This window comes from Peromyscus californicus, unplaced genomic scaffold (genome assembly GCF_007827085.1).
Source record: "Peromyscus californicus insignis strain IS unplaced genomic scaffold, ASM782708v3 Scaffold_23__1_contigs__length_62951481, whole genome shotgun sequence".
In the NCBI taxonomy this organism is placed as follows: Eukaryota; Metazoa; Chordata; class Mammalia; order Rodentia; family Cricetidae; genus Peromyscus; species Peromyscus californicus.
In genome coordinates, this window is record NW_026294534.1 from 17,162,913 (window position 1) to 17,184,394 (window position 21,482).

Genomic DNA, 21,482 nt, shown 5'->3' on the forward strand with positions numbered 1-21,482 from the left:
ACTGGCTTCAGAAGTGAAGTCATTGCTGATTTAAAGTTGTTTGTAGGCCTTTAAAAGTGACTTGCAGGGATGATATGGAGCCTGGAGCTAGAACATCCCTGGGGTGTTATAGGCACAACTGAAAAGGCCATTCTACTGGGAACTTGGAAACTCAGCACCCTGAAGGGAACATAGGCCATGGGGACCTGACTCACTAGGTTTTGAAAGACCACAGAGACTATTTCTGGGAACTTGACTACGAGCTGTTCCTGTGATAGTCTGGCAAATGTTTGAAATTTTTGGAAACTCCAATGAAGCTAAATTGTATAATACAAACGAGTTTGTTTGGTAGGGGACATGTCAGGCAAGGGCATTCAGGCTGTGTTATAGTTACTGTTTACTGTGCCCTGGTATAAGTGAGAGAGAGAACAAGCAGAGCTGGGAGACATGATGTTTGTCGGGGACAGTATGGGTTTAATGTTGTAGACAAAGGCAGTACTGAGGGAGCAACTGGAAGTCTTAAAGATTAGCATCATTAAGTAGAAATCTGCTCTAAACTGGTACAACAGGAAAGGTTTCCTGAGGGAAAGTCCTGGTCCTTCAAAATTTTGATCCTGTGAAAATCCAAATTCGTTTGAAAAGGAGAAAGCTTAAACGTAAGATGTGGAAGAGGGGACTTTCTCAGAAACACCCCAGGGCAGTGGTTCCCTCGGACCAGCACATGGAGGCCATGTATCTGTGTGTGGTCCAGGAAAGACAGACCGCATCTCAAGCTGGCAGCAAACCTTGATGGCATCATCCACGAGGTACTGTTTTCACAAGTGTAATGAGTGCAAGACAGAGGGGGTCAGATGTGTGAGCCCACAATGACCCCAGCTTGTACCCTGATTCCATCTTGACTAAAGGTCAGAGAGTTCAAGCTCGTCTTTGCCCCTTAGGCTGGATAACAGGATGTTTGGCCAAAGGCGTGGTTCCTGGGTGTCTTGAGAATTAAGGAGATGTTTATGCTTGTTTGTACCTTGAATCATGGTGTCCTTGAAGGGGGGAGGTCTTTTCCCCCCCCTTGCTTTGGGTACAAAAAGACTGTGAGAAATAAACCCAGGGCTACTGTGGTGTTGACTCAGAGCCTTCTCGAAGCTATCCTATGTCTCTGTCTTTTTCTTTTATGTCTACATCTCTATTTTTCCTATTATTTCTCAAGCCTCACTCACCTATTTGGGATTGCTCGACCTGCTCCATAGACAGAGAGGGCAGCTTATGGTAGGCAACATGAGCCATGATCAGATTTATTACAAGGAGGCATGGAGAGACCACTGCATGAGACTGTAAAGGCAAAGACTACGTTGCCATTAGATCGTGGGATAGAAGATATCCCAGAAAGTGGAGCATCCACTGATGAAAGCTACAGACGCAGATTGGAGCTGGCCCGAGAGAGAGACTATGTGTGCTACAGGCAACAGAGCTGGAGAATTGAGGGTACTAAGCACTTTAGATTTCGTTTGTTTCCATCACGAGTGCCAGATGCCCGGTATAGAGCTGCAAGAGTTAGTGTTTGCTGGATTTTTGTCTCTGTTTGGTTTAGAATTTCCCTTGCCATACCCCTATAAGTCATCTCTGGAATAAAATCTCTATGCCATTGTAAGTTGGAAGTATGTAACTTTTTTTTAATGTTACTAGGCTGATGGGCAGGTAAGACACTGCCTGCCCCAGGAGAGACTTCCACTCTTGAATAATGTTGGGACTGTAAAGACTATAGAGACCTTTGCAACTGGACTGAATGCATTTTGCATTTTAAAATGGTCATGAGCCAATGGGGAGGGGAGGGGGAAGTTGTGGCTCAAAAGTGACATGCTGGATGTGGAGTTGATAAGGGGTGGACTTTGCAGTACTTAATCTCCATTACCAACTTGATAGGCTATAGGGTCACAGAGGGGACGGGTCTCTGGGACTGCCCGGGAAGGAGTTTCTACATTGGGTTGAGTAGTAGACTGAATAAGAAGGAGAAAGGAAGTTGAAGCTAAGCATCCATTGCTCTCTGCTCCCTGGACAGTGGACATAATGTGACTAACTGTCCCCACGCCTCTTCCTCGCCATGATGGACTGTGTGAGCCAAAACTAAACCCTCCCTTACCTTGGCCCAGTCACATACATTGTCACAGCATGAAGAGAAGCAGCGGACACAAAGACTCACAGCAAGAACGCAAAGATGATTCATGAGACCCAGATCTGTAAGTGTGATCTACTACCCCAGCACAGTACAGCAACATTGAACGGGGGAAACACAAGACTAGAAAGGAAGTTCTGGAAGAGAACTCAAATAAACAACAGATCTTCATAACTTTAAAAAAAAATGTAGAAGGGACAACAAACCAACCTACAACTGGTAGGAAAATGGAACCAAAACCTTAGAGCACAGGGAAACAAATTAAGAGGACAGAAACAATGAAGTCAATAAAACCAAATACTGAGTTTCTTTGAAAGAGGCCAAACTTGACAAAGACTTCAGTTGCAAGTAGTGGTTTTTTTTAATTTTTGTTCAAGTATGTAAAATCAGAAATAAAAAATCAGAACATTACTGCTAATTGTACAGAAATAAGGATGAAGGGACCTTTTGCCAAACGAACTGGATCATGTTTGGAACAGACCAGTTTCCAGAAGCATAAACCCTGGTGTGAGTTGTTACCCTTTCAATCTTCAGCCTTACTCAGCAGCTCCTGTGTTAAAGGTTTCAGATGTCCACTGAAGAGTTTTGAGGAAAAGACTACATCTCAAGGGCTCTGTTCTTAGAATTGCATCAACCTATTCACAGATTCATAATTTGGTGGCTTTATTGGGCATTGGTAGAGACTAGAAGATGAGACCTCATTGAAGGAACCAGGTCACTGGAGGTACGACCTTAGCGGTCATACCTTGTTCCCAGTTCCATCGAAACTGCTTCCCAGATGGAAAGAGATTCCTCACAGTGAAAGTGCTGATCATAGGCAGAAACCTCAAAACTCAGGAAACAAACAAACAAATAAAAAAATCCTCTACCTGGAAGCTATTTTCCTCAGGTGACCACAAGTGACCAAAAGGGCCTGGTGCAACTATACAAGGAACACACGAGCAGGTGTGAACAGAGCCATGACCAGTAAGGATTCTGAATCAGTAACCAAATACACCTCTATCTAGAAAACCCATGAACCTGTGACCCTGCCTTCACAATAGATTCTAAATAGTTAGGAAGCACCACCAGCTCCCCTCCAAATTTTACTGCAAGTGGAAAGGTAGAACACTTTCTGATTTTGTGAAGCCATTGTTTGCCTGATGACGAAACCAAAATACAGACCAATATCTGTTTAAAAGATTAAAAAAAGATACAAAAAGGCTAAAACAAACAAAACCAGACAACAGCTTTCAACAACATATTCAAATGATGCAGCACAGTCAAATATAAGTTATTTCTAGACTACAAGGTGCTTTGATACGATAGAGAGAGAGAGAGAGAGAAAAAAAAAACACTCACCCAAGACAGGTCAGACCCCCATTTGAGAAAAAAAAAAAAAAAGCCTTCATAAGATCAGGCTGTGCACAAACCTGTTGGCCATTTTCTTAACTAGTGATTGATGGGGGAGGGCCCAGCCCATTGTGGGTGGGGCCACCCCTGGGCTGCTGGTCCTGGGTTCTGTAGGAAGGAAGGAATAGGGAGCCTGCAGTAAGCTACACTCCTCCATGGTCTCTGCATCAGCTGCTGCCTCCAGGTTCCTGCCCTGGTTGAGTGGCTTTCTTGGCTTCCCTCAGTGGACTGTGATCTACATAAGCCAAGTAAACCCTTTCCCCTCTAAGTCGCTGTGGTCCTGGCATTTCATCACAGCAAGAGAAACCCCAACTAAGACGTACATTGAAGACTTTCAAATATTTATTGGTCCTTTTTATCTCTTCTTTGGAAAGCCATCTATATAATTCATTAGCCCATTTATTGTTCTGATAATTTAGGGGTTTTGTTATTTAACTTTTGGAGTTCTTTATAGATTCTAATACCCCTAGGTCTATTCCTAAAGAATTCCCAAGTCACCATGACGTTGAGATACAGTCTTCACAAAAGTTAAGGGCTGTCTATTAGTTACTTTTCTACTGTTGTGATAAAACACCATAACAAAGGCAACTTACAAAAGAAAGTGCTGTTTGGGGGTTGTTTTGTTTTGACTCACAGTTCCAGAGAGATATATGTCTATTCCCATCATGGTGAAGAAGTACGGCAGTGGGCAGGCACAGTGACCAAACGAAGCTGAAAGCCTACCTCTTACACCACAAGCAGGAGGCAGGGACAGAAAACCTGAAAACAACACGTCTTTAAACTCTCCAAGGCCACCATCAGTGCCATATTTCCTTCAATAAGGCCACTCCTCCTCCTCCTCCTCCTCCTCCTCCTTCTCCTCCTCCTCTTCCTCCTCCTCCTCCCCAAACATCAGCAACAGCTAGGGACCAAGCATTCAAATGCCTGGGGCTGTAGGAAGACATAACATTCAAACTACCCCATGAACCAAAGCTACATGTCCATCAACAGATGAATGGAAGAAAATGTGGTACGTGGACACAATGGAATATTTCATTCAGTATCTAGGAGAATTAGAATGTGGTATTTGCAGGGGAAAAAAATGGATGGAATGAAAAGCATCATCATGCTAAGGAAAATGAACAAGAAAAGAAGCATCATACAATTTCTCTCATGTTCAGAATCTCGATTTAAATTCACACACATATGTATGTGCACATGTGTGTGTGTGTGTGTGTGTGTGTGTGTGTGTGTGTGTGTGTGTGTGTGTGTAGGAAATGGAAGTATAAAGAGGACTCTAGGAGGGAAGAAAGAGGTTGAAAGGTAGGGAACATCAGAGGAAGAGGAGACAGTGGAATGAACGTGGTCTAAATGCAAAGATGATCATTTGGGGAGGAAGAAGAGAAGCAGCAAAAGGCATGGGTAGTGCGGGGAGAGTGAATAGTGGCAAAGTATAGCAAAACATACTTATACAGACACCATCATTGAATCCATTGCTTTATGCACTGATTAAAAGTCCACTAAACATGCTACCAATACTCTATCAGGCAACACACAAAGGGGGCGGGGTGGTATCTGAACATAGTGGACCACACAAGCTATCAACATCCAAAACAGAAGAATTCCTAAGTTCAACAACAACCCCATTAAAAGTGGGCCAGTGGATTAAAATTGTATTTCCCCAGGTAAGATACACAAATGTGCAGTGAGCTCTGAAGAGAGGCCCCACGAGACCAACCACCAGTCAAACACAAACCAAGACAGCATCGCACATCCTCTAGGATGACTGATGATACCATGGAGGAACTGGAGGGTGTGCTCTTTCCTATTTGGGCTGTGGCTAAGATGCCTGACAAATAACTTAAAAGAAGAGAAAGTGTAACAGATATTGGGGTAAAAGTTGAAACATGAGAGAGGCAGAGCAGCAAGCCACTAATTCTTACCCCTATGAAATCCTCTACCAAAAGAGAGCAAGCTCCCCTCTCCACCCCGCCTTATCACTTCCTCTCTCTGCCCAGCTCTATCACTTCCTGTCTGTCTCTGCAGACCTCCAGACCTCTGTGGTTAACTCATGGCTAGCTCCTCCTTCTGATTTTCAGGCAAGCTTTATCACCACAAGAAAGTTGACTCCCAGTTTGAGGGGATACAATCCATCATGGCAGAGATGGCCCAGCAGCAGGAGGTAGCTGGTCACACTACTGCCATATTCAAGAAAAAAGAGAAAGGTGGAGTAGAGAGAAAGAGAGCAAGAGGCAGAAGAAAGGAATAGAGTGTTCGGTCTGGAATCCCAGCTTAGGAAATGGTCTCACTCACCTTCAGGGTATGTTTTTCTATCTCAATCATCTATTAGGGGACTCCTTACAAATATGCCAAAGACTTGTTTTTGAGGTGATTCTAAATGCTGTCAAATTGAAACCAATTTAATTATCACACACACACCACACACTATTTAAAATGTTGGTAGGAATACAAAATGCTCTAACTATAATGGATAACAGTATAGTAGTTATTCAAAATATTGAAAACAGAATTACCTTATAAGCCAGAAATTCTACTTTTAAGTATATACTCAAAGTAACTAAAATCAGGATCATGAACATTTTTGATCCTATAGCATTATTTACAGTAACTAACGTATAAAAATAGCCATGAGCTGAAGAATAGATAAACAACATGTGATATATACAAACAGCAAAACAGTACAGCCTTGAAAAAGAAATTGTAATTTCTGCTACAACGTGGTTGGTCCCCAAGGATCTCAGCTAAGCGAAACAGATCAAACAACAAGCCTTGACTGACTCCACATCTGTGCCCTATCTATGATGATCACAGAGCACAGAAAGGGGGCTCCAGAGACTGCAGAGGGGAACCAAGACTTGTCCCATAGGTAGAGTTTCAGGTCTACAAGATGAAAAGGCTACAGAGACACACAGTGGTGTGGTGGCTGCTCAACTTTGGGAGTGAACTTGATACCACTAAATTACACACATCTATTAAGATGGGAATCTTTGTTATGAGCATTTTACCACAACGAAGACACTGTAGAAAATACAGTGTCAAGATGAGTCAGACCACAACATAATCTTAAATCAATTTAAAGTATCTCAAATTACCATTTCAGGGCCACAGATAACTCCGTCTTCTACAAATGTTTCATCTCTTTCATTAAGGGAGGTATATGTTGTCATTGTCTTCTTGGGTATCCCATGACTTCTATACAGAGATATACATATGTCATCTCGTGCGTGTGTATAAACCGCAGACATGTTGGCGCTGAGGAATAAGTACTTGAATGGCCACGTGCAGACTAACTTCCCACACAAAACGTTTCTGGAAATTTAACAGGAAAGGTCTCTTAGCATTTATTTAAATAAGTAGCTGACAGCATGCCCTAGCAACTAAGGTTCCACACCAGGAAAATCAGCAACTGTAGCCCCTCCCTGCCCCCACACCTCCTCTACATTTTTATTTCTGTCTTAGCTCCCTACACATTGTGAAAACAGAATTTACTCTTCTTTAACTTAGTATACACCTAAGCTAAAAATAATGTCTTACTAATATAAATCCAGGTTGAATAATTTTTTTCCTCCATAAAAAATTAGCATAACATATGACTCTTTTTTTAGAATGAGGCAATGTAGAAGTAAAAAAGTTCATCATCATGAGAGCTCTTTTATGCTTTATTCTAGCTACTGGAATTTGGACTAATGGTCATTGATTATAAGTTTTAATAAGTAAAACAAGGAAACTTTTATTAGATACATTTTGTGAGGTATATCATGTTGATCATAAAATATATATATGTGTGTGTGTGTGTGAACTATTTAACACATTGCATAGTTCACCATAACTATTTATGGAAGTTGTTTCCGAGGTCACTGTAGCTTTAACATTTGAGGCACTGAACAAATGTTCCCATGGCAAGGGACAACAACCATTCAGTTGAGATCATGTGACAAAAGAAACCTGGCAAAGTACCCCCCTGAGGTTCACACAGGATACATTCTAGTATTTGAGAATCTACGTTATAAACAAAAGTATAATTGTCTAAACACATACTCCAATCTACAATATTGAGCAACACAGTTGCCAAATCTGTCACCTCTGGAATTCAACTCTTCAAAACACCAGAAGGGAGCCCCTCTCACACCTGGAGATAAAGACAAAAAGAACTGAGATAGGTTAAGAGTTCAGCTCATACTGCAGAACCGATAGAGCCAGACTGGAAACTGCAGTGTGACCCCTTAGCATCAGTACATTGTTGGTATTGAGATACTTACAAAGAGATATCTAGGTTCTATCACAGCCTAGGAGACTGACCAAAAAGGAAGGAAGGAAGGAGGGAGGGAGGGAGGGAGGGAGGGAGGGAGGCTTAGATGTTAACAGGCTTAGATGTTTCATATTTTCAGAGAGAGGGGCAGATGTGGTCCTCTCTATTCCCTTTGAATTGTTTTCTTTCTTAGTTCTTTATTTACTGGGAAAAGACAATTCATTCTCTAAAGTAGAGCCCAGTGCCCAGAGTGCGACCCAGGCTAAGCTTCCCTTCTACGCTCCCTGATAGATTCCTCATCCCCATGCCCTCGTGTCCTAGTGACCATAAAAGCAGCACTGGATTTTAAAAGTAGAAAGCACACTATCACTCATCTACATCAATCCACATATATATGAACAGACAGACAGACACCACACACATACAGAGGGGGGGAGGGAGAGGGAGAGGGAGAGAGAGAGATATGCCTAGTCTTAAAAAATAGCAAAATTTCAACTACCTGTACCAGATACCCCCAGTGCTTTGACTCGGAGGTTTAAGGGTGGGCTGCACTGTTCATGTCAGTCATCTGGATGAGAACTGAGATCTTTGCTTTCATTGCTATTCATTGACAAGTTCTCACACCTGCGGGAACTGATCTACGAGTATCGCCTCCAGAGGGACAGAATCCCCATGTGTAGATACACTTTTAAAGGGAATCCCTATGTAGATACACTCATAAAGGGAATCCCTGTGTAGACACACTCGTAAAGGGAATCTACTACTGTCTGCAGTTCTTTTCTTGAAAAGAGCCTTCTCTTTAACAAACAACAGCAATGAGCTTCTGTCTAGCCCATCCCAATTGAGCTGATGCTCTAAATCTAATTTAGACCCTACCCATTAGAATCTGAACCAAGATTAGATGACACAAAATTTAAAGGGATGGGCAAAAATTCAATAACCAAAGTAAATAACATCTTCGTGCATCTTTGTTTTCTTACAAAAGCTGGTAGCAATCCTCCTGCATCAGCCTCCTGAGTACTGGGATGACAGGCATAAGCCACAACACTGTTTACATTTTTTTTTGTTTTTGGTTTTTCGAGACAGGGTTTCTCTGTGTAGCTTTGCGCTTTTCCTGGAACTCACTTGGTAGACCAGGCTGGCCTCGAACTCACAGAGATCCGCCTGGCTCTGCCTCCCGAGTGCTGGGATTAAAGGCGTGCGCCACCACCGCCTGGCTACATTTTTTTAAAATCAAGATTAATACAATAAGCATTCATTACGAATGAATCACTGAGCTTTTTAGAGGGGAACAGCGTATTGGCTTTGTAGCATTGAGAACTGCCCAGTGTGGGGTCCCTGGCTGGACACCTTGCTCCACATCCCTGCCCCAGGATGCTCAGAGCAGTCAAACGCAAAATGCTCTAAATCGGTGATTCTCAACCTCCCTAATGATGCAACCCTTTAACACAGTTCCTCATGTCCTGGTGACCCCCTCAACCATAAAATTATTTTCCTTGCTACTTCATAACTGTAGTTTTGCTACTACTATGAATCGCAATGTAAACAGCTGTTTTCTGATGGCCTTAGGTGACCCCCGTGAAAGGGTCGGTAGACCGCTTCTACAGGGGTCGCGACCCACAGGTTGGGAACCCCTGTTTTAAGGCGCTTCATGAATCCCCCACAACCCTCACTTAGCACCTCAGCTTTCTCTTTGGTATCCTTTTCCTTTCAGGTTTTTGGGGCTGAGCGAAACAAGCCTGGCAGCATCGTCGTTTTCTTGGTGATCCGGCAGCTCTGATGCACCCACTCCTAAGTGCCCTGAGGTCAAGATTTTCTTCACTCCTCCCTCACCCAGATTGCCAGAGCTTCAGCCATCTAGTTTTCCTGGTGTCCTAGGGGCCGGGATTTGGGCTCCCCTGAAACGGCAGCTTTTGTATTTCTGCCTCAATTTTGTAAACTTTGGACTGAGGTCTACCTCAAATCTAAAAGTACGACTCAGGGAAGGAGACGAGAGTCCACTGCTGCCGCCAGGGGCATTTCTAGACAGACCCTCCTAGCTGTGCTCCTGAAGTTCCAGGATGCATCGCGCTGGCCCACAACTGCAGTCTCCTGCTGTAGGAATGTTCTCAGAAGAGGTCGGTAGAAGGATGCTCCGTGTTTGAGAGTGAAGTTGGCGGGAATGACAGTTCTTAGTTGGCTCTCGCTTTTTGCCTTGCCTGGAGGGGAGGTGGTGGCACACGCCTTTAATCCCCGCGCTCAGGAGGCAGAGGCAGGCAGATCTCTAAATTCAAGGCCAGCCTGGTCTACAGAGCTTGAGTTCCAAGACAGCCAGAGCTACACAGAGAAACCACGTCTCAGAAAACGAACAAACAAACAAACAAAAAGACTAGACAAGAGGCATTTACTCTGCGGGGTTTTTGTTGTTGTTTTGTTTTTGTTTTTGTTTTTTTTCGAGACAGGGTTTCTCTGTGTAGTTTTGGTGTCTGTCTTGGATCTCACGCTGTAGACCAGGCTGGCCTCGAACTCACAGAGATCCACCTGACTCTGCCTCCTGAGCGCTGGGGATTAAATGCATGCACCACCGCCACCCAGCCACTCTGCGGGCTTTCTATATAAATCTCTGTTCACTTCATTAGCAAATCAACCCTGTGAGTTAACAGGTAGGAATGTGCAGATTTTCCCCTTAGAGGAGGGGGCAGGTTTCTGCACTTAGTGACATGAATGAAGTCCCCTTCTAAATTTGGCCCTTTCAGGGGACTCAAAACTGAGGTGTAGAGCAAATAAAACTTTTAAAAAGCATCAATATGAACAACTGCTACGATGTCATGAATCTGATACAGGAAACAGGTAGAGATGAGCTGAGATGGTGCCCCTCCCACCCCCAAGACATGCATGCTTCTGTCACTGAACTGTCTAATGCAGCTCAACGTTTCAAAAGTCAATAAAACAAGCTCCGGGTGAAGGCAGTAGGCTTGCAAACACTGTCTCTGGTCTGAGGTTGAAACACATTGCAGCCTAGGCGGGTCTACATGTGCATAGCCTGAGCTGAGGCTACAAGAATAAATAACACACTCAAGAGCTGGAAACCTGTATGAATTCCATAATTAAAAATTAATTCAGGTGGTGGTGGTACGTGCCTTTAATACCAGCACTCGGGAGGCAGAGGCAGGTGGATCTCTGAGTTCAAAGTCAGCCTGGTCTACAGAGCAAGTTCCAGGACAGCCAGGACTACACAAAGAAAACCTGTCTTGAAAAAAAAAATTTATGGAAGCTGTCATATAGATACCAATCAAAAAAATGCGAGAATTCCCTATCCAATTACTTTTCCTTTTATTAATCAACTTACTGAACTGTTCATCCCAGCTGTTGCTATAATGTGTGACCCTATGTTTACTGTTTTAAAAGAATACTTGAAATCTCAGGCAGGGGCTGGAGAGGTGACTCAGTGGCTAAAAGCACTGACTGCTCTTGCAGAGGACCGAGATCAGTTCTTAGCTCCCACATGGAGGCACACAACTGCCTGCTACTCCAGCTCCAGGGGATCCTACCCCCTCTTCTGGTCTCTACAGGTACTGCACACATGTGGTGCAGACAACATGCAGGCACTCACATGAACAGATAAAATAAAAATGAATCAATCTCTAAGAAAAGGTTTTTGGTTTTGGTTTTGGTTTTGTTTTGTCTTGGGTATTAATATAGATGGCATAAGGGTATTGTGAGTCTCACATGTCACTGATGGGAATCACAGAACTGTACTTAACCCTGAGCTCCTCTAAAAAGCCTTCCCAAGATGTCCTCGTCATGTTTCTACAAAGATCAGTGATGCTATGGATGACTGACCGGTTATAGGCTTCCCTTACGCATCTGAAAACTAGAGTTTGGATCTCTGGAACCCACATAAAAATCTGGGCATGTAGTTTCAGTAATGGCAAGATGAAGGACAGAAACAGGCAGATCCCTGGAGTTCCCTAGCCAACCAGCCTGGCCTCTGTAACCAAGTCCCAGGTCATCCTTTTAGGATAAGAGTTCCATAACCTCATCACATTTTTGGCCAGAGACAAATAATTTGGGGGAATATGTTGATTTTTTTTTTCTAAGTCATGCCTTGATTGTCTCTTGCCTAAGGAGGACTCAGGATGAAACTTGTTCTCAGTTAACATGAACTTCGCCCTTACAGACACTCTATTTTTCCATGCAGCAAGTGAGCCAATACTCAAATACATAACTGAGTTGTCACCTGTCAGAGGACCCGTGGCTCATCAGCAGGCTCTTGAAGCCCCACTTTGCTCTCCTAGAAACCAAGCTTCCTTTAAATTTAACTAAGCCCTGTCACTACAGATCCTTTGTGATATTGTGGAAAATTGCGTTTCTACTGGCAAGTTCTTCCTTTCACAAACCGGGACTCAGCGTAACTCAGGGATCCTTTTTGTTGTCTCTTGGAAACAAGAAAATGAGTTTCCTTGAAAATTAATGATTCCCAAGCACGACTTTGGCCACTAATAAATGACGTGTTTTTGTCCTATAGAATTGAACAGTGGGCTTTGGGATAACTATATTTTAGAAGAACATTATGATCTTTACCTTTTCCAAGCAATTTCAGGCATTGTCGGTCAGTATATCGGCACTCCCCTTCGTAACAGAAGGCTTCACCCGAGTTGCAATATTCCCCATTACGTACGAAGGTGTCGGGCACACAAGAGGCATGGGTCCCATTACAGTACTCCGCAAAGTCACACTCATCGCGCTTTTTTCTACAAAGTGAGTTTATTGCTTTTATCTAGAAGAGAACAGAAGGGATTACTTCTAAGGATGCTTCTTCTCACCCCTCCCTCTCTCTCTGTCTCTCTCAAATTTCAGTTTCCATTCTTTTTTTAAGCTGCCAAGATCAAAAAGAAAAAAAAATCTCTGGATGCTTGTAAGAGAAACTTATGTTCAAATCCCATCACCTAAGGCCTCACATAGGATCATGTAGCAGAGGACACAGGAAAACCTGAAGGTTGTCTATTAAAAAATGTTTCCATAGCTGGAGTCAGGGGGGATGTGAATCATACCCATTATCCCAGGCTCAAGAAGATTTGTTCCTACACCTCTGACTATGTGTGGACATGGCTGGTGCGATCAAAAGTTCCCTTCAGGTCTAGCCATGACCAGTAATTTGGCTATCTTTAATGCTTGCCCTAGGTAGGACAGAGTCAGTGGACCAAAACTAACTTGATAGGAATAACTAAATCAATGCTGTGCCCATTTTTAAAGGATTTATTTATTTTACTATTTTGTGTGTGTGAGTATGTTGACTGTAAGTATGTATGTGCACTGTGTGCGTGTCTGGTGCCTTAAGAGGGCAGAAGAGGCACCAGGTTCCCTGGGACTGGAGTTACACATAGTTGTAAGCCAACATATGGGTGCTGGGCATCAAACTTGAGCCTTCCACGTGATAGCCAGTGCTCTTAACCACTGAGACATCTTTCCAGCCCTATGAGGTGATTTCTAATGAAGGGAAACTTCTCAATATGTACACAACAATACAGAAATTTTTACAAAGTTGACTTTCTAGACTGTATTTCATCACATCTTTTTTTTCTTAAGGTCTAAAGGAAAATAGTAAAACGAGTTAGAATCTGAGAGGAACAACAGAGACCTATGATAAACTTTTAAAAATGAAATTTTTAAAAATTCTAGAATTTAAACTTTTGAAACTTCTCGGATGGAAAGTACACTGGACAGGACCAGTAAAGCTGAAGGTGTGGCCGTGGAAGCCATTACAAGTGAAACAGAAAGTCAGTTTTTAACAGTTAGCAGAGAGGAGATGTTTTCACGTGCCCAATGGTGTGTATGTGACATTCTCAAAGGAGAGCACAAAGAGGTAATGACTGAAACAAGTGCTGGAAGACCTAATGGTTTAGTTTTCTTCAAATGTAAGAAAAACTGTAAGTTCAATGAATCTCAAGCAGAAGACACATGTAGAAAACCATACTGATATACACTGTCACCAAATTACTCAAAATCAGTGACAAAGAAAAACCTTGAGGCGGAAAGTAGAAGACGTTATATGCAAAATAACAAAAATAAGCATAGTCACAGATTTGTCATTAGAGACAGTCCAAGCAAGAAAACAGAATAGCAGTAACTTTAATGCACAGCAAGCAAAAATGTTTTATTTCAATATAGCAAGAGAAATATTTTTCCAAAAGAACAAAGATCAAGGGGGGTGGGAAGCAGCTCAGTCAGTCAGGGACTTGTCAAGCAAGCTTGCCAACCCGAGTTTCGATCCCAGCACCCACATAAAAGTCTGGAATCAGCAGCCTGTATTTGTAACCCCAGCTCTGGGGAAGTAGAGAACTGTGGAGCTTATCAACCTGCCTAACCAGCTCCCTGAGCTATAGGTTAAAAAAATAAGACAGAGAGAAATCAAGGAAGACACTACCAGCCTCTGGCCATACCCACATACCTGTGTCACACAGATGCGGGCCCCAAGAAAAAGTGAAAGCAAAATAAAGCCTGTTTTAGAGCTTCAAAATCTGAAACCCTTTAAGACCTGAAAGCCTAGACAACACACACATACACATACGTTATAATATGTACCACACATACTTGCATACACATGCACGTACACACATACCCAAAGTTGGAAGCAAGAAAAACAAATACCCAAATGTTATATTTGAATCAAATTATTCATCTAAACACAGCCATATAATAAGCAGACAGTCAGGCTGCATAGAAAGGAAGATCCTACTGAATGCTACTTAAAAGGAACCATTTGTATAAAGATAGTTTGAAATAAAATACTATGAAAGTAAAATAAAATGTCCAATGTACCACGCTTAATACATCACGCTAGCATTAATGATAAATTGGATAATGATAAAATGATAAAAATTGGAAGTGGTGATATCAGGAAAGGCAGATTTCAGAATAAGGAATATTGTTATAGATGAGAAGCTTATTTTGAAATTATTTAGGGAGCTAATGCAATGATGATAATAATAACAATGCAATATAATAACAACAACATGAACATTTATGCAGCAAGTAACAGAACTTCAAAACACATGAAATAAATATTAAAAATCTCCAATAAAGAGTAGGCAGATCCACAATTGACAGTTATTTCAAGGACTGATGTAGTAAGAATATAATCAATGTACCAGAACTAGTTAGCAAACAATTTTATCAAGACAAAAGACCTGTCCTTTCATAAAATGTCATTTCTTTCTTGCTCCAAATGAGAATGTTTTGGTAGGTATTTGGTAGGTAGCAGGAGGTCAAGGACTGTGCCACTGTGGGTACTGCTGCGGACATACCATAGCTTGCCCTTATATACACAGAACATCCAAGAGCACTTGCTACAGTCTCTCCAGATTCCCAAAGGAGATGCTACTGGTCTCTGTGTGGGTGCAGAACCGACCTCCATGGTTTGACAAGACCCAGACCCTTAAATGTCTGGATTTCACTTCTCCAGTCTTGCAATGGTTTTCCTAGATGAGACCCCAGATAAGAGGCAAGCTCTGCCATGGCATTTGGATTGGCAGAGGCTGTTCACGTTAGTATCGTTATCACAGGACTTGATGGGAGGAGGGCCAATTTTCTTACATGGAAGGATGTCGTAAGTAAACATGTCTTATGTAGCATCTGAGCAATACGGTTTGATGATTTAAGTAGGTCTGTATTTCCCTTCATATCTGTTGACACTGTTTTCGTGTCTGGGTGCTCTACTGTTGGATACATATGTACTCGCGATTTTATATCCTCTTGATGAATTATCTCCTTTAGTATTATATAACTACCTTCTTGTCTTATATGAAAGGTTTGTAGTTCTTTTGTGTGTGTGGGGGGTGGTATTTGTTTGTTTTACTTAAAGCCTCAGTAGTCTGGAATCTGGACCCAGTGGGGTCTTCCACATCAACCACTAATAAAAAAAAAGATGCCCTACAGTCAGATCTTCTGGATGCATTTTCTCAACTGAGGTTCCCTTTTTTTAGATAACTTTAGTTTGTGTCAAATTGACATAAAACTAGCCAACACCGTGTGTGTGTGTGTGTGTGTGTGTGTGTGTGTGTGTGTGTGTGTGTGTGTGTGTGTATGTGGGTGTGTGTGTGTGTGTGTGTGTGTGTGTGTGTGTGTGTGTGTGTGTTCCTCTAGGTAACCATGACTAATACAATCCCACACTCACTGACTTATAAGAGCACCATTTGCCTCAATCTTTGATTTTAGGCAGTTTACTTTGTTCAGCATTTTTTTTTCTTAAGATGTAAATGTTAATGGAGCTCTCTTCAAATAGTTTTAATACTAAGGCAGTGGACTACTGCAATGTCAACTGAGTACAGGCCAGCAAAGGACTTTCCCAAAAGACAGTAAACTGACTTGCACAGGTACAAGGAAGCCCTCTAACTTCTTACCCTCGTAGAAGCTACTCACAGAACATATGAATGAGAAAGACTTGCAGGGGCACATGTTGATCAGACATACGTGTTGGTGGTCATGGAGAAAACTTCAGAAAGCCAAGTTAGCAGAGAAGAAACATAAGAAGTGATACACAGGAGAGCACAGGAAGTGATAGATTACTGAATGGAGCCAAAGCGTGGAGTGGATACCGCTGCACCAGAGTATCATCGAATTGTCAGCCAGGAGTGGTAAGTGATGTTTTCCATCCCTTTGAACTATGTGTTTTATCTCATGAAAATAACTGCGAGGCTGTTACCAAATGTGGGTTTCCTCTTACCTTGCAATTTTGTGTACAGCACCCTCCAGAGCCACATACAGCACCGGGTTTTAGTCGGCATATCAGAGGGTCACAGCATGCTCTGTGTGTACAGTTCTGCGGAGAAGGAAATGCAAAGTCCCACTCAGTTCTGCATGGCCCGCGCAGCACCAAACGAAGCCGCAGCGCATCCTCTTGTAAACCTTATAGTTTTTCTTCTGTTTATAGCTTCAGTAACTCCACTCTCCTGGAAATACCATCTCATTCAGCAGTTTGTAGAGGCCTATTTCTCTCTACGTGGCGCAGTTTAAGAAGGACTGCCGTGAAACCACCCAGCAAAAACGTCACTCTTGTTCGTAACCACTCTCTTTAAACATTCCTGTATTCCGGGGTCTAGGCCAAGCCTCATCCATTGTACTGTTTACGTGTAAATCCCAACACCGAACAGCCTCAGTGTTGCTCAGGCACAGAGCCCACTGTCTGTGGACTTTGCTTGGCTCCTCTAGTTTGGTTTCCCAGAGAGAATAAAAAACTGGCAAATCTAGAGCTGCCCCACCCGGAAGATAATCCCTAGCCATGTGGAAAGGCTCAAATTCACTAGAGGCACATGTAGTTAATAATATTCTTGTCCAGTTCTGTATCTGCATGTGGCCAGTTACACGTGTCATGGGTCAATAGACAGACATTGCCATCATCACAGAAGCATCTCTCGACCTAGAAGACTCATATCATAAATAGATGCTTTATTTTGTCTAGCATTTTTAAGCTATGATTGGGTTGTATACTCTATTATTTCTTTTACTGTAATGAATAAGACTGATTATTAAATATTAAATGGTTATACCCCTGAAATAAAGCCAGACTTACCACACTAATACTTACTCATGTTCCTGTTACAATCTGCTTCTCAAAGACATTGGATTTGATATTGTCTTACTATACCCTTGAAGGTCTTGATGTTTACTATAAACTCTTAGGGGAAACACTGTCATATGCTCTACCCAGTCATAACTGTATTCAATTACATCACATTTGTCACCCGACACTGGTCACCTCAGGGTATTTATAGGAAGCTGTTCAGCCGTATGCAACAGATGAAGGTCTGTTTATGGCCTTGTTAATTGTCTCAAGGAGAATATTGAAGAGGATTGGCTTTAATGAATACAAGTCAACAGCTGCTAATATTCCAAAGGTGAAAATAAATGTTTAGCGTGGAAAAGGTTAGCAAACCACAGCTGAGTCACAAAACTGCATGGTATCTAATGACATACAAACGCGCATGTAAAGGGCAACGGTTGCTCTCTGGGAGGGAAAACTGGCCCTGTGGGTGTACAGTGGAGCATGTTGTACACCCCAATATCAACATTCACGATTGCGTCACCTCGCCTCAGCAGTTCCAGCTGGGGGCTGACAGCCTGGAGGGCTCTGGGAGTGCTATTGGTCTTCAGTCCATGTTGAAGCTGGGTTCCGATGCAGCCGCCCTGGTGGCAGCTGCGTGGACGCACTCAGCAGCAGAGGATGAAAGCAGGCGGGCAAACGCAGCACCCATTTGTCTCCTCCATAATGTAGACACTGCTTGCCATAAAGCTCCCTCTCAGAACTGCTTTTGCTACAACTTAGAGGTTCTGAGAAGTTTTCTTTTCTGCTCTCGTTCTTTCGTGTGTCCATTGACCCATTAGTCACTCTGGGGCATCTGCTTACTTTCATGTGTCTGGGATTGTTCCAGTATTTACATTGGGACGTTATTATAGTTATAGTTTAGTATTGTAGTTGGTCCATATATACAAGAATGTGTAGTCTACTGCTACTAGATAGGAAGGGGTGTGTGTGCGGGTGTGTGTGTGTGTGTGTGTGTGTGTGTGTGTGTGTGTGTGTGTGTGTGGTGTACGTGGTCTAAAGTGAAATTTGAACTACTTCATCACTTACTCTCTTAATAGTTTTCTGACGATTGAAAGTAGAAAACTGGAGTCTACTACTACATAATTATATATTTCTACCTTCATATCTATGTGTTCTGTGTATGTAGTTGCTCCAATGTTAAATAAATACATGCTTACAACCATTAAATACTCTCAGTGATTTGACACTTGAGTTTCTCGTGACAAAGCTTTGGACTTGGTCTTCTTTGAGAGGTATGGGCCATCACCACTCTTCTTGCGTGTTTGTATGGAGTACCCTTTAGTTCCTTCCCTTGAAGTGTGTATGTGTTCTTAACTCTAACTCCATTTTGAGTCGATTTTGTGTTGCTCATATGTAATGCGTTTAGGGGCAGCCACTATGGACTGGATAACTTATGAGGGAATAGATAGACTCTTACAGACAACTGGTCATAACATAAAGAATGAGTGAATGTGGGGTGCCCAACCTTGTAGATGTAACCAATCCTCTTATTAAATAAGAAACACAGAGCCGATTCAGAGAAGAAAGCCAATGGGTCAGAGTTAAGAGCCTCACCCTTCCTGCTTCAGTGATCCTCTTCAGCCAAGAGAGCTCTCCGAAAGGGGGCTACTTCCTGTCTGTTCGTCTTTATATAGACTGTCTGTTCTGCCTTCTTATTGGTTGTAAATCCAAACACATGACTGCCTTGTCACTGCCTTTATGTACAGCCCTCCAGGTCCTCTATGGTATTGAGATTAAAGGCGTGTGTCTCCAATGTTGGCTGTATCCTTGAACACACAGAGATCTACCTAGCTCTGTCTACCAAGTGCTGGGATTAAAGGCATGCGCTACCACCGCCACGCTCTTGCTATGGCTCTAATAGCTCTGACCCCTGGGCAACTTTATTTATTAACATACAATTAAAATCACATTTCAATACAAATAAAATACTACCATACAACCCTGGTTTGTATGTCTGCAGAGTAACTCCTGTACCTAGGGCTCAGGGAGCATTCTGAAAGAGGTGGCAGAAAGTTTGTAAGAACAAGAGGACCAGGGTGCTGTTAGTGTCTTCTAGACCTGACAGAGATACTATCCCATGATATCTTTCCTAGGCAACCTTTTCTCTAACAGATGACAAGCCCGCTGAAGTCCCTCTATTCTTTTTCCTCTGAGGCTTATTTTGATCTTATTCTCAGACTTTGTATCTTCTATAAGTGATAGGTAGGTTTTATTTTGGAATATGTGAATTAAGAACAATTTTCTCAGTGTATTGGGCAGGCACACATCCTACCACCTTATCTTAGTCTAGGTCTTGCCTTTTAGTGTCTTGTTAGTGTTCGTTGCAAAGAGCAGATTATGTTGACAGATTAAGACAGTTTAGTAATCAGTTTTCAGCTGGCACAGGCAATAGATAATGTCAGAAGGCACTAGTTATAGAAAGTTATCATTCAAAGAACCCATATGCTAACTCCCAAAAGGAAAATGGGGAAATTGAAGATTTTAGCTTCACAAAAGGGAAAAAGTCTACTTCAAATTGATTTGACTAAAAGATAAAGTCTTTTCTGCTTTCCTTCCTACTAAACTGAGAAGAGAGGGAGGACGAAAAGGACTACCCACCTGCGACGTGCCACAGTCACATTGCTCTTGACCTTCTATTATCCCATTGCCACATATTCGTCTCGGCTTGCGGCGAGCTCTTCTCTCCATAGGCCAGTCCCGGAGACATCCAAGGTTTTTGCTCATTGACAAAGATTTAAATTCATCCAAGCTACAAGTACTGAAATCCTTCACACCCCTAGAGTATCTAGAACATAACAATGTGCACGTGGTCAACATTGCTGCTACGTATTCCAGTTCCAACAACGTGGTATTTTGACAAAGATTTCAAGAGCGCCATCCTTCACAGAAAACATTAAGCACACTTCTAAATGCAGAGATTGGATTTGCTAAGATGTTTTCTCAGACTTTTTTATTTTTACCAAGAAAAGTAAAAACTAATGACACAATTCAAAAAAAAAAATTTTTGTCACATACTGTGCTTGTGTAGAATCTGGTGCAGGTGACCCCTCAGTACATGCAAGGTGCTGATCCAGGGTTCCTGACTTCCACTACCTAGATAGCAACATCATAGCTGCTAAAGTCTCTTCTCTCTCTCTCTCTCTCTCTCTCTCTCTCTCTCTCTCTCTCTCTCTCTCTCTCTGTACAGTGTGTATGTACAGTGTGTGTGTGTGTACAGTGTGTGCATTTGCACATGTGTTCCCTTATAAGTTTGGAGACTTTAAGCACAGGAACTGCTATTCATAATTCTCTTCCTAGTGCCAAATAATTTGAACTTCAAAATTTCAGCCTTAATCTTCAGTATATTTTAAAGTTATTTAATTCTATCCTATACTCTTTCTATAAACATCAGAATAAGCATATTAACTTGAACAATTAAACATTTTCAAATAGAAATCAGTCATACATAGCTTATCAAGACAATATGGCATACATTTATCATCCCTGCTTCTCCTCACCAAGTATAAGTTAATAATCATAAAATAAAGTGAGAAGAAGTCTGCAAAGCTGAGATATGAATTAACAAAAACCAACTCCCAGGACCAAAAGGACCACCTAGGGACTGGACATTTTCTATCTACCTGCCCTCAAAAACAGTGACTTGGGAATCATGACTTTAGAACTACAGACATCGGTAGGAAAAGATAGCTCGGGTAGGTTCCCTCCTCCCCATGATCAAATGGGAAACAGGAAAGTGGGTACCACCAGCCAGAGAAAGCAATTAAAATGCTGCTTCCATACTGTGACAGAAATAGAGATCAGTGCAGTTATTATATGTAACTACACGACACTCTCTCAAGTGTGTGTGTGGGGGGGGACCTACTGAGAGATCCAGAAAGCCTGCTGTGTATATAAACAAAGGAGATGGATCAGATGTCAAAGGGACACCTGGGTTCTCATGGTTACTGCAGCACTCTTCACAAATGCCATGATATGGGATCAACCCAAATGTTCATCACAAAATGAGGAGATAAAGAAAATGCATGTTTTTGCAACTACTCAGCCACAAAAAGTATATAACCCTCTCATTTGCAACGATGTGGGTGGACTTAGAGGACATTCAGCTAAGTGAAAGA

General features: G+C 42.2%; 1 protein-coding gene across 1 annotated transcript in view; it reads right to left on the reverse strand.

Moving 5' to 3' along the window:
- LOC128119457 (disintegrin and metalloproteinase domain-containing protein 5-like) overlaps positions 1–21,482 on the reverse strand; it is a 65,051-nt gene that overhangs the window by 29,127 nt on the left and 14,442 nt on the right. Inside the window, exons 12-16 of the mRNA XM_052752844.1 lie at positions 19,966–20,152; positions 16,489–16,584; positions 12,348–12,543; positions 7,574–7,664; positions 6,628–6,844 (exon numbers count right to left, since the gene is read on the reverse strand). Coding sequence (XP_052608804.1) covers positions 6,628–6,844; positions 7,574–7,664; positions 12,348–12,543; positions 16,489–16,584; positions 19,966–20,152 — 787 coding nt within the window. The remainder of the gene's footprint in view (positions 1–6,627; positions 6,845–7,573; positions 7,665–12,347; positions 12,544–16,488; positions 16,585–19,965; positions 20,153–21,482) is intronic.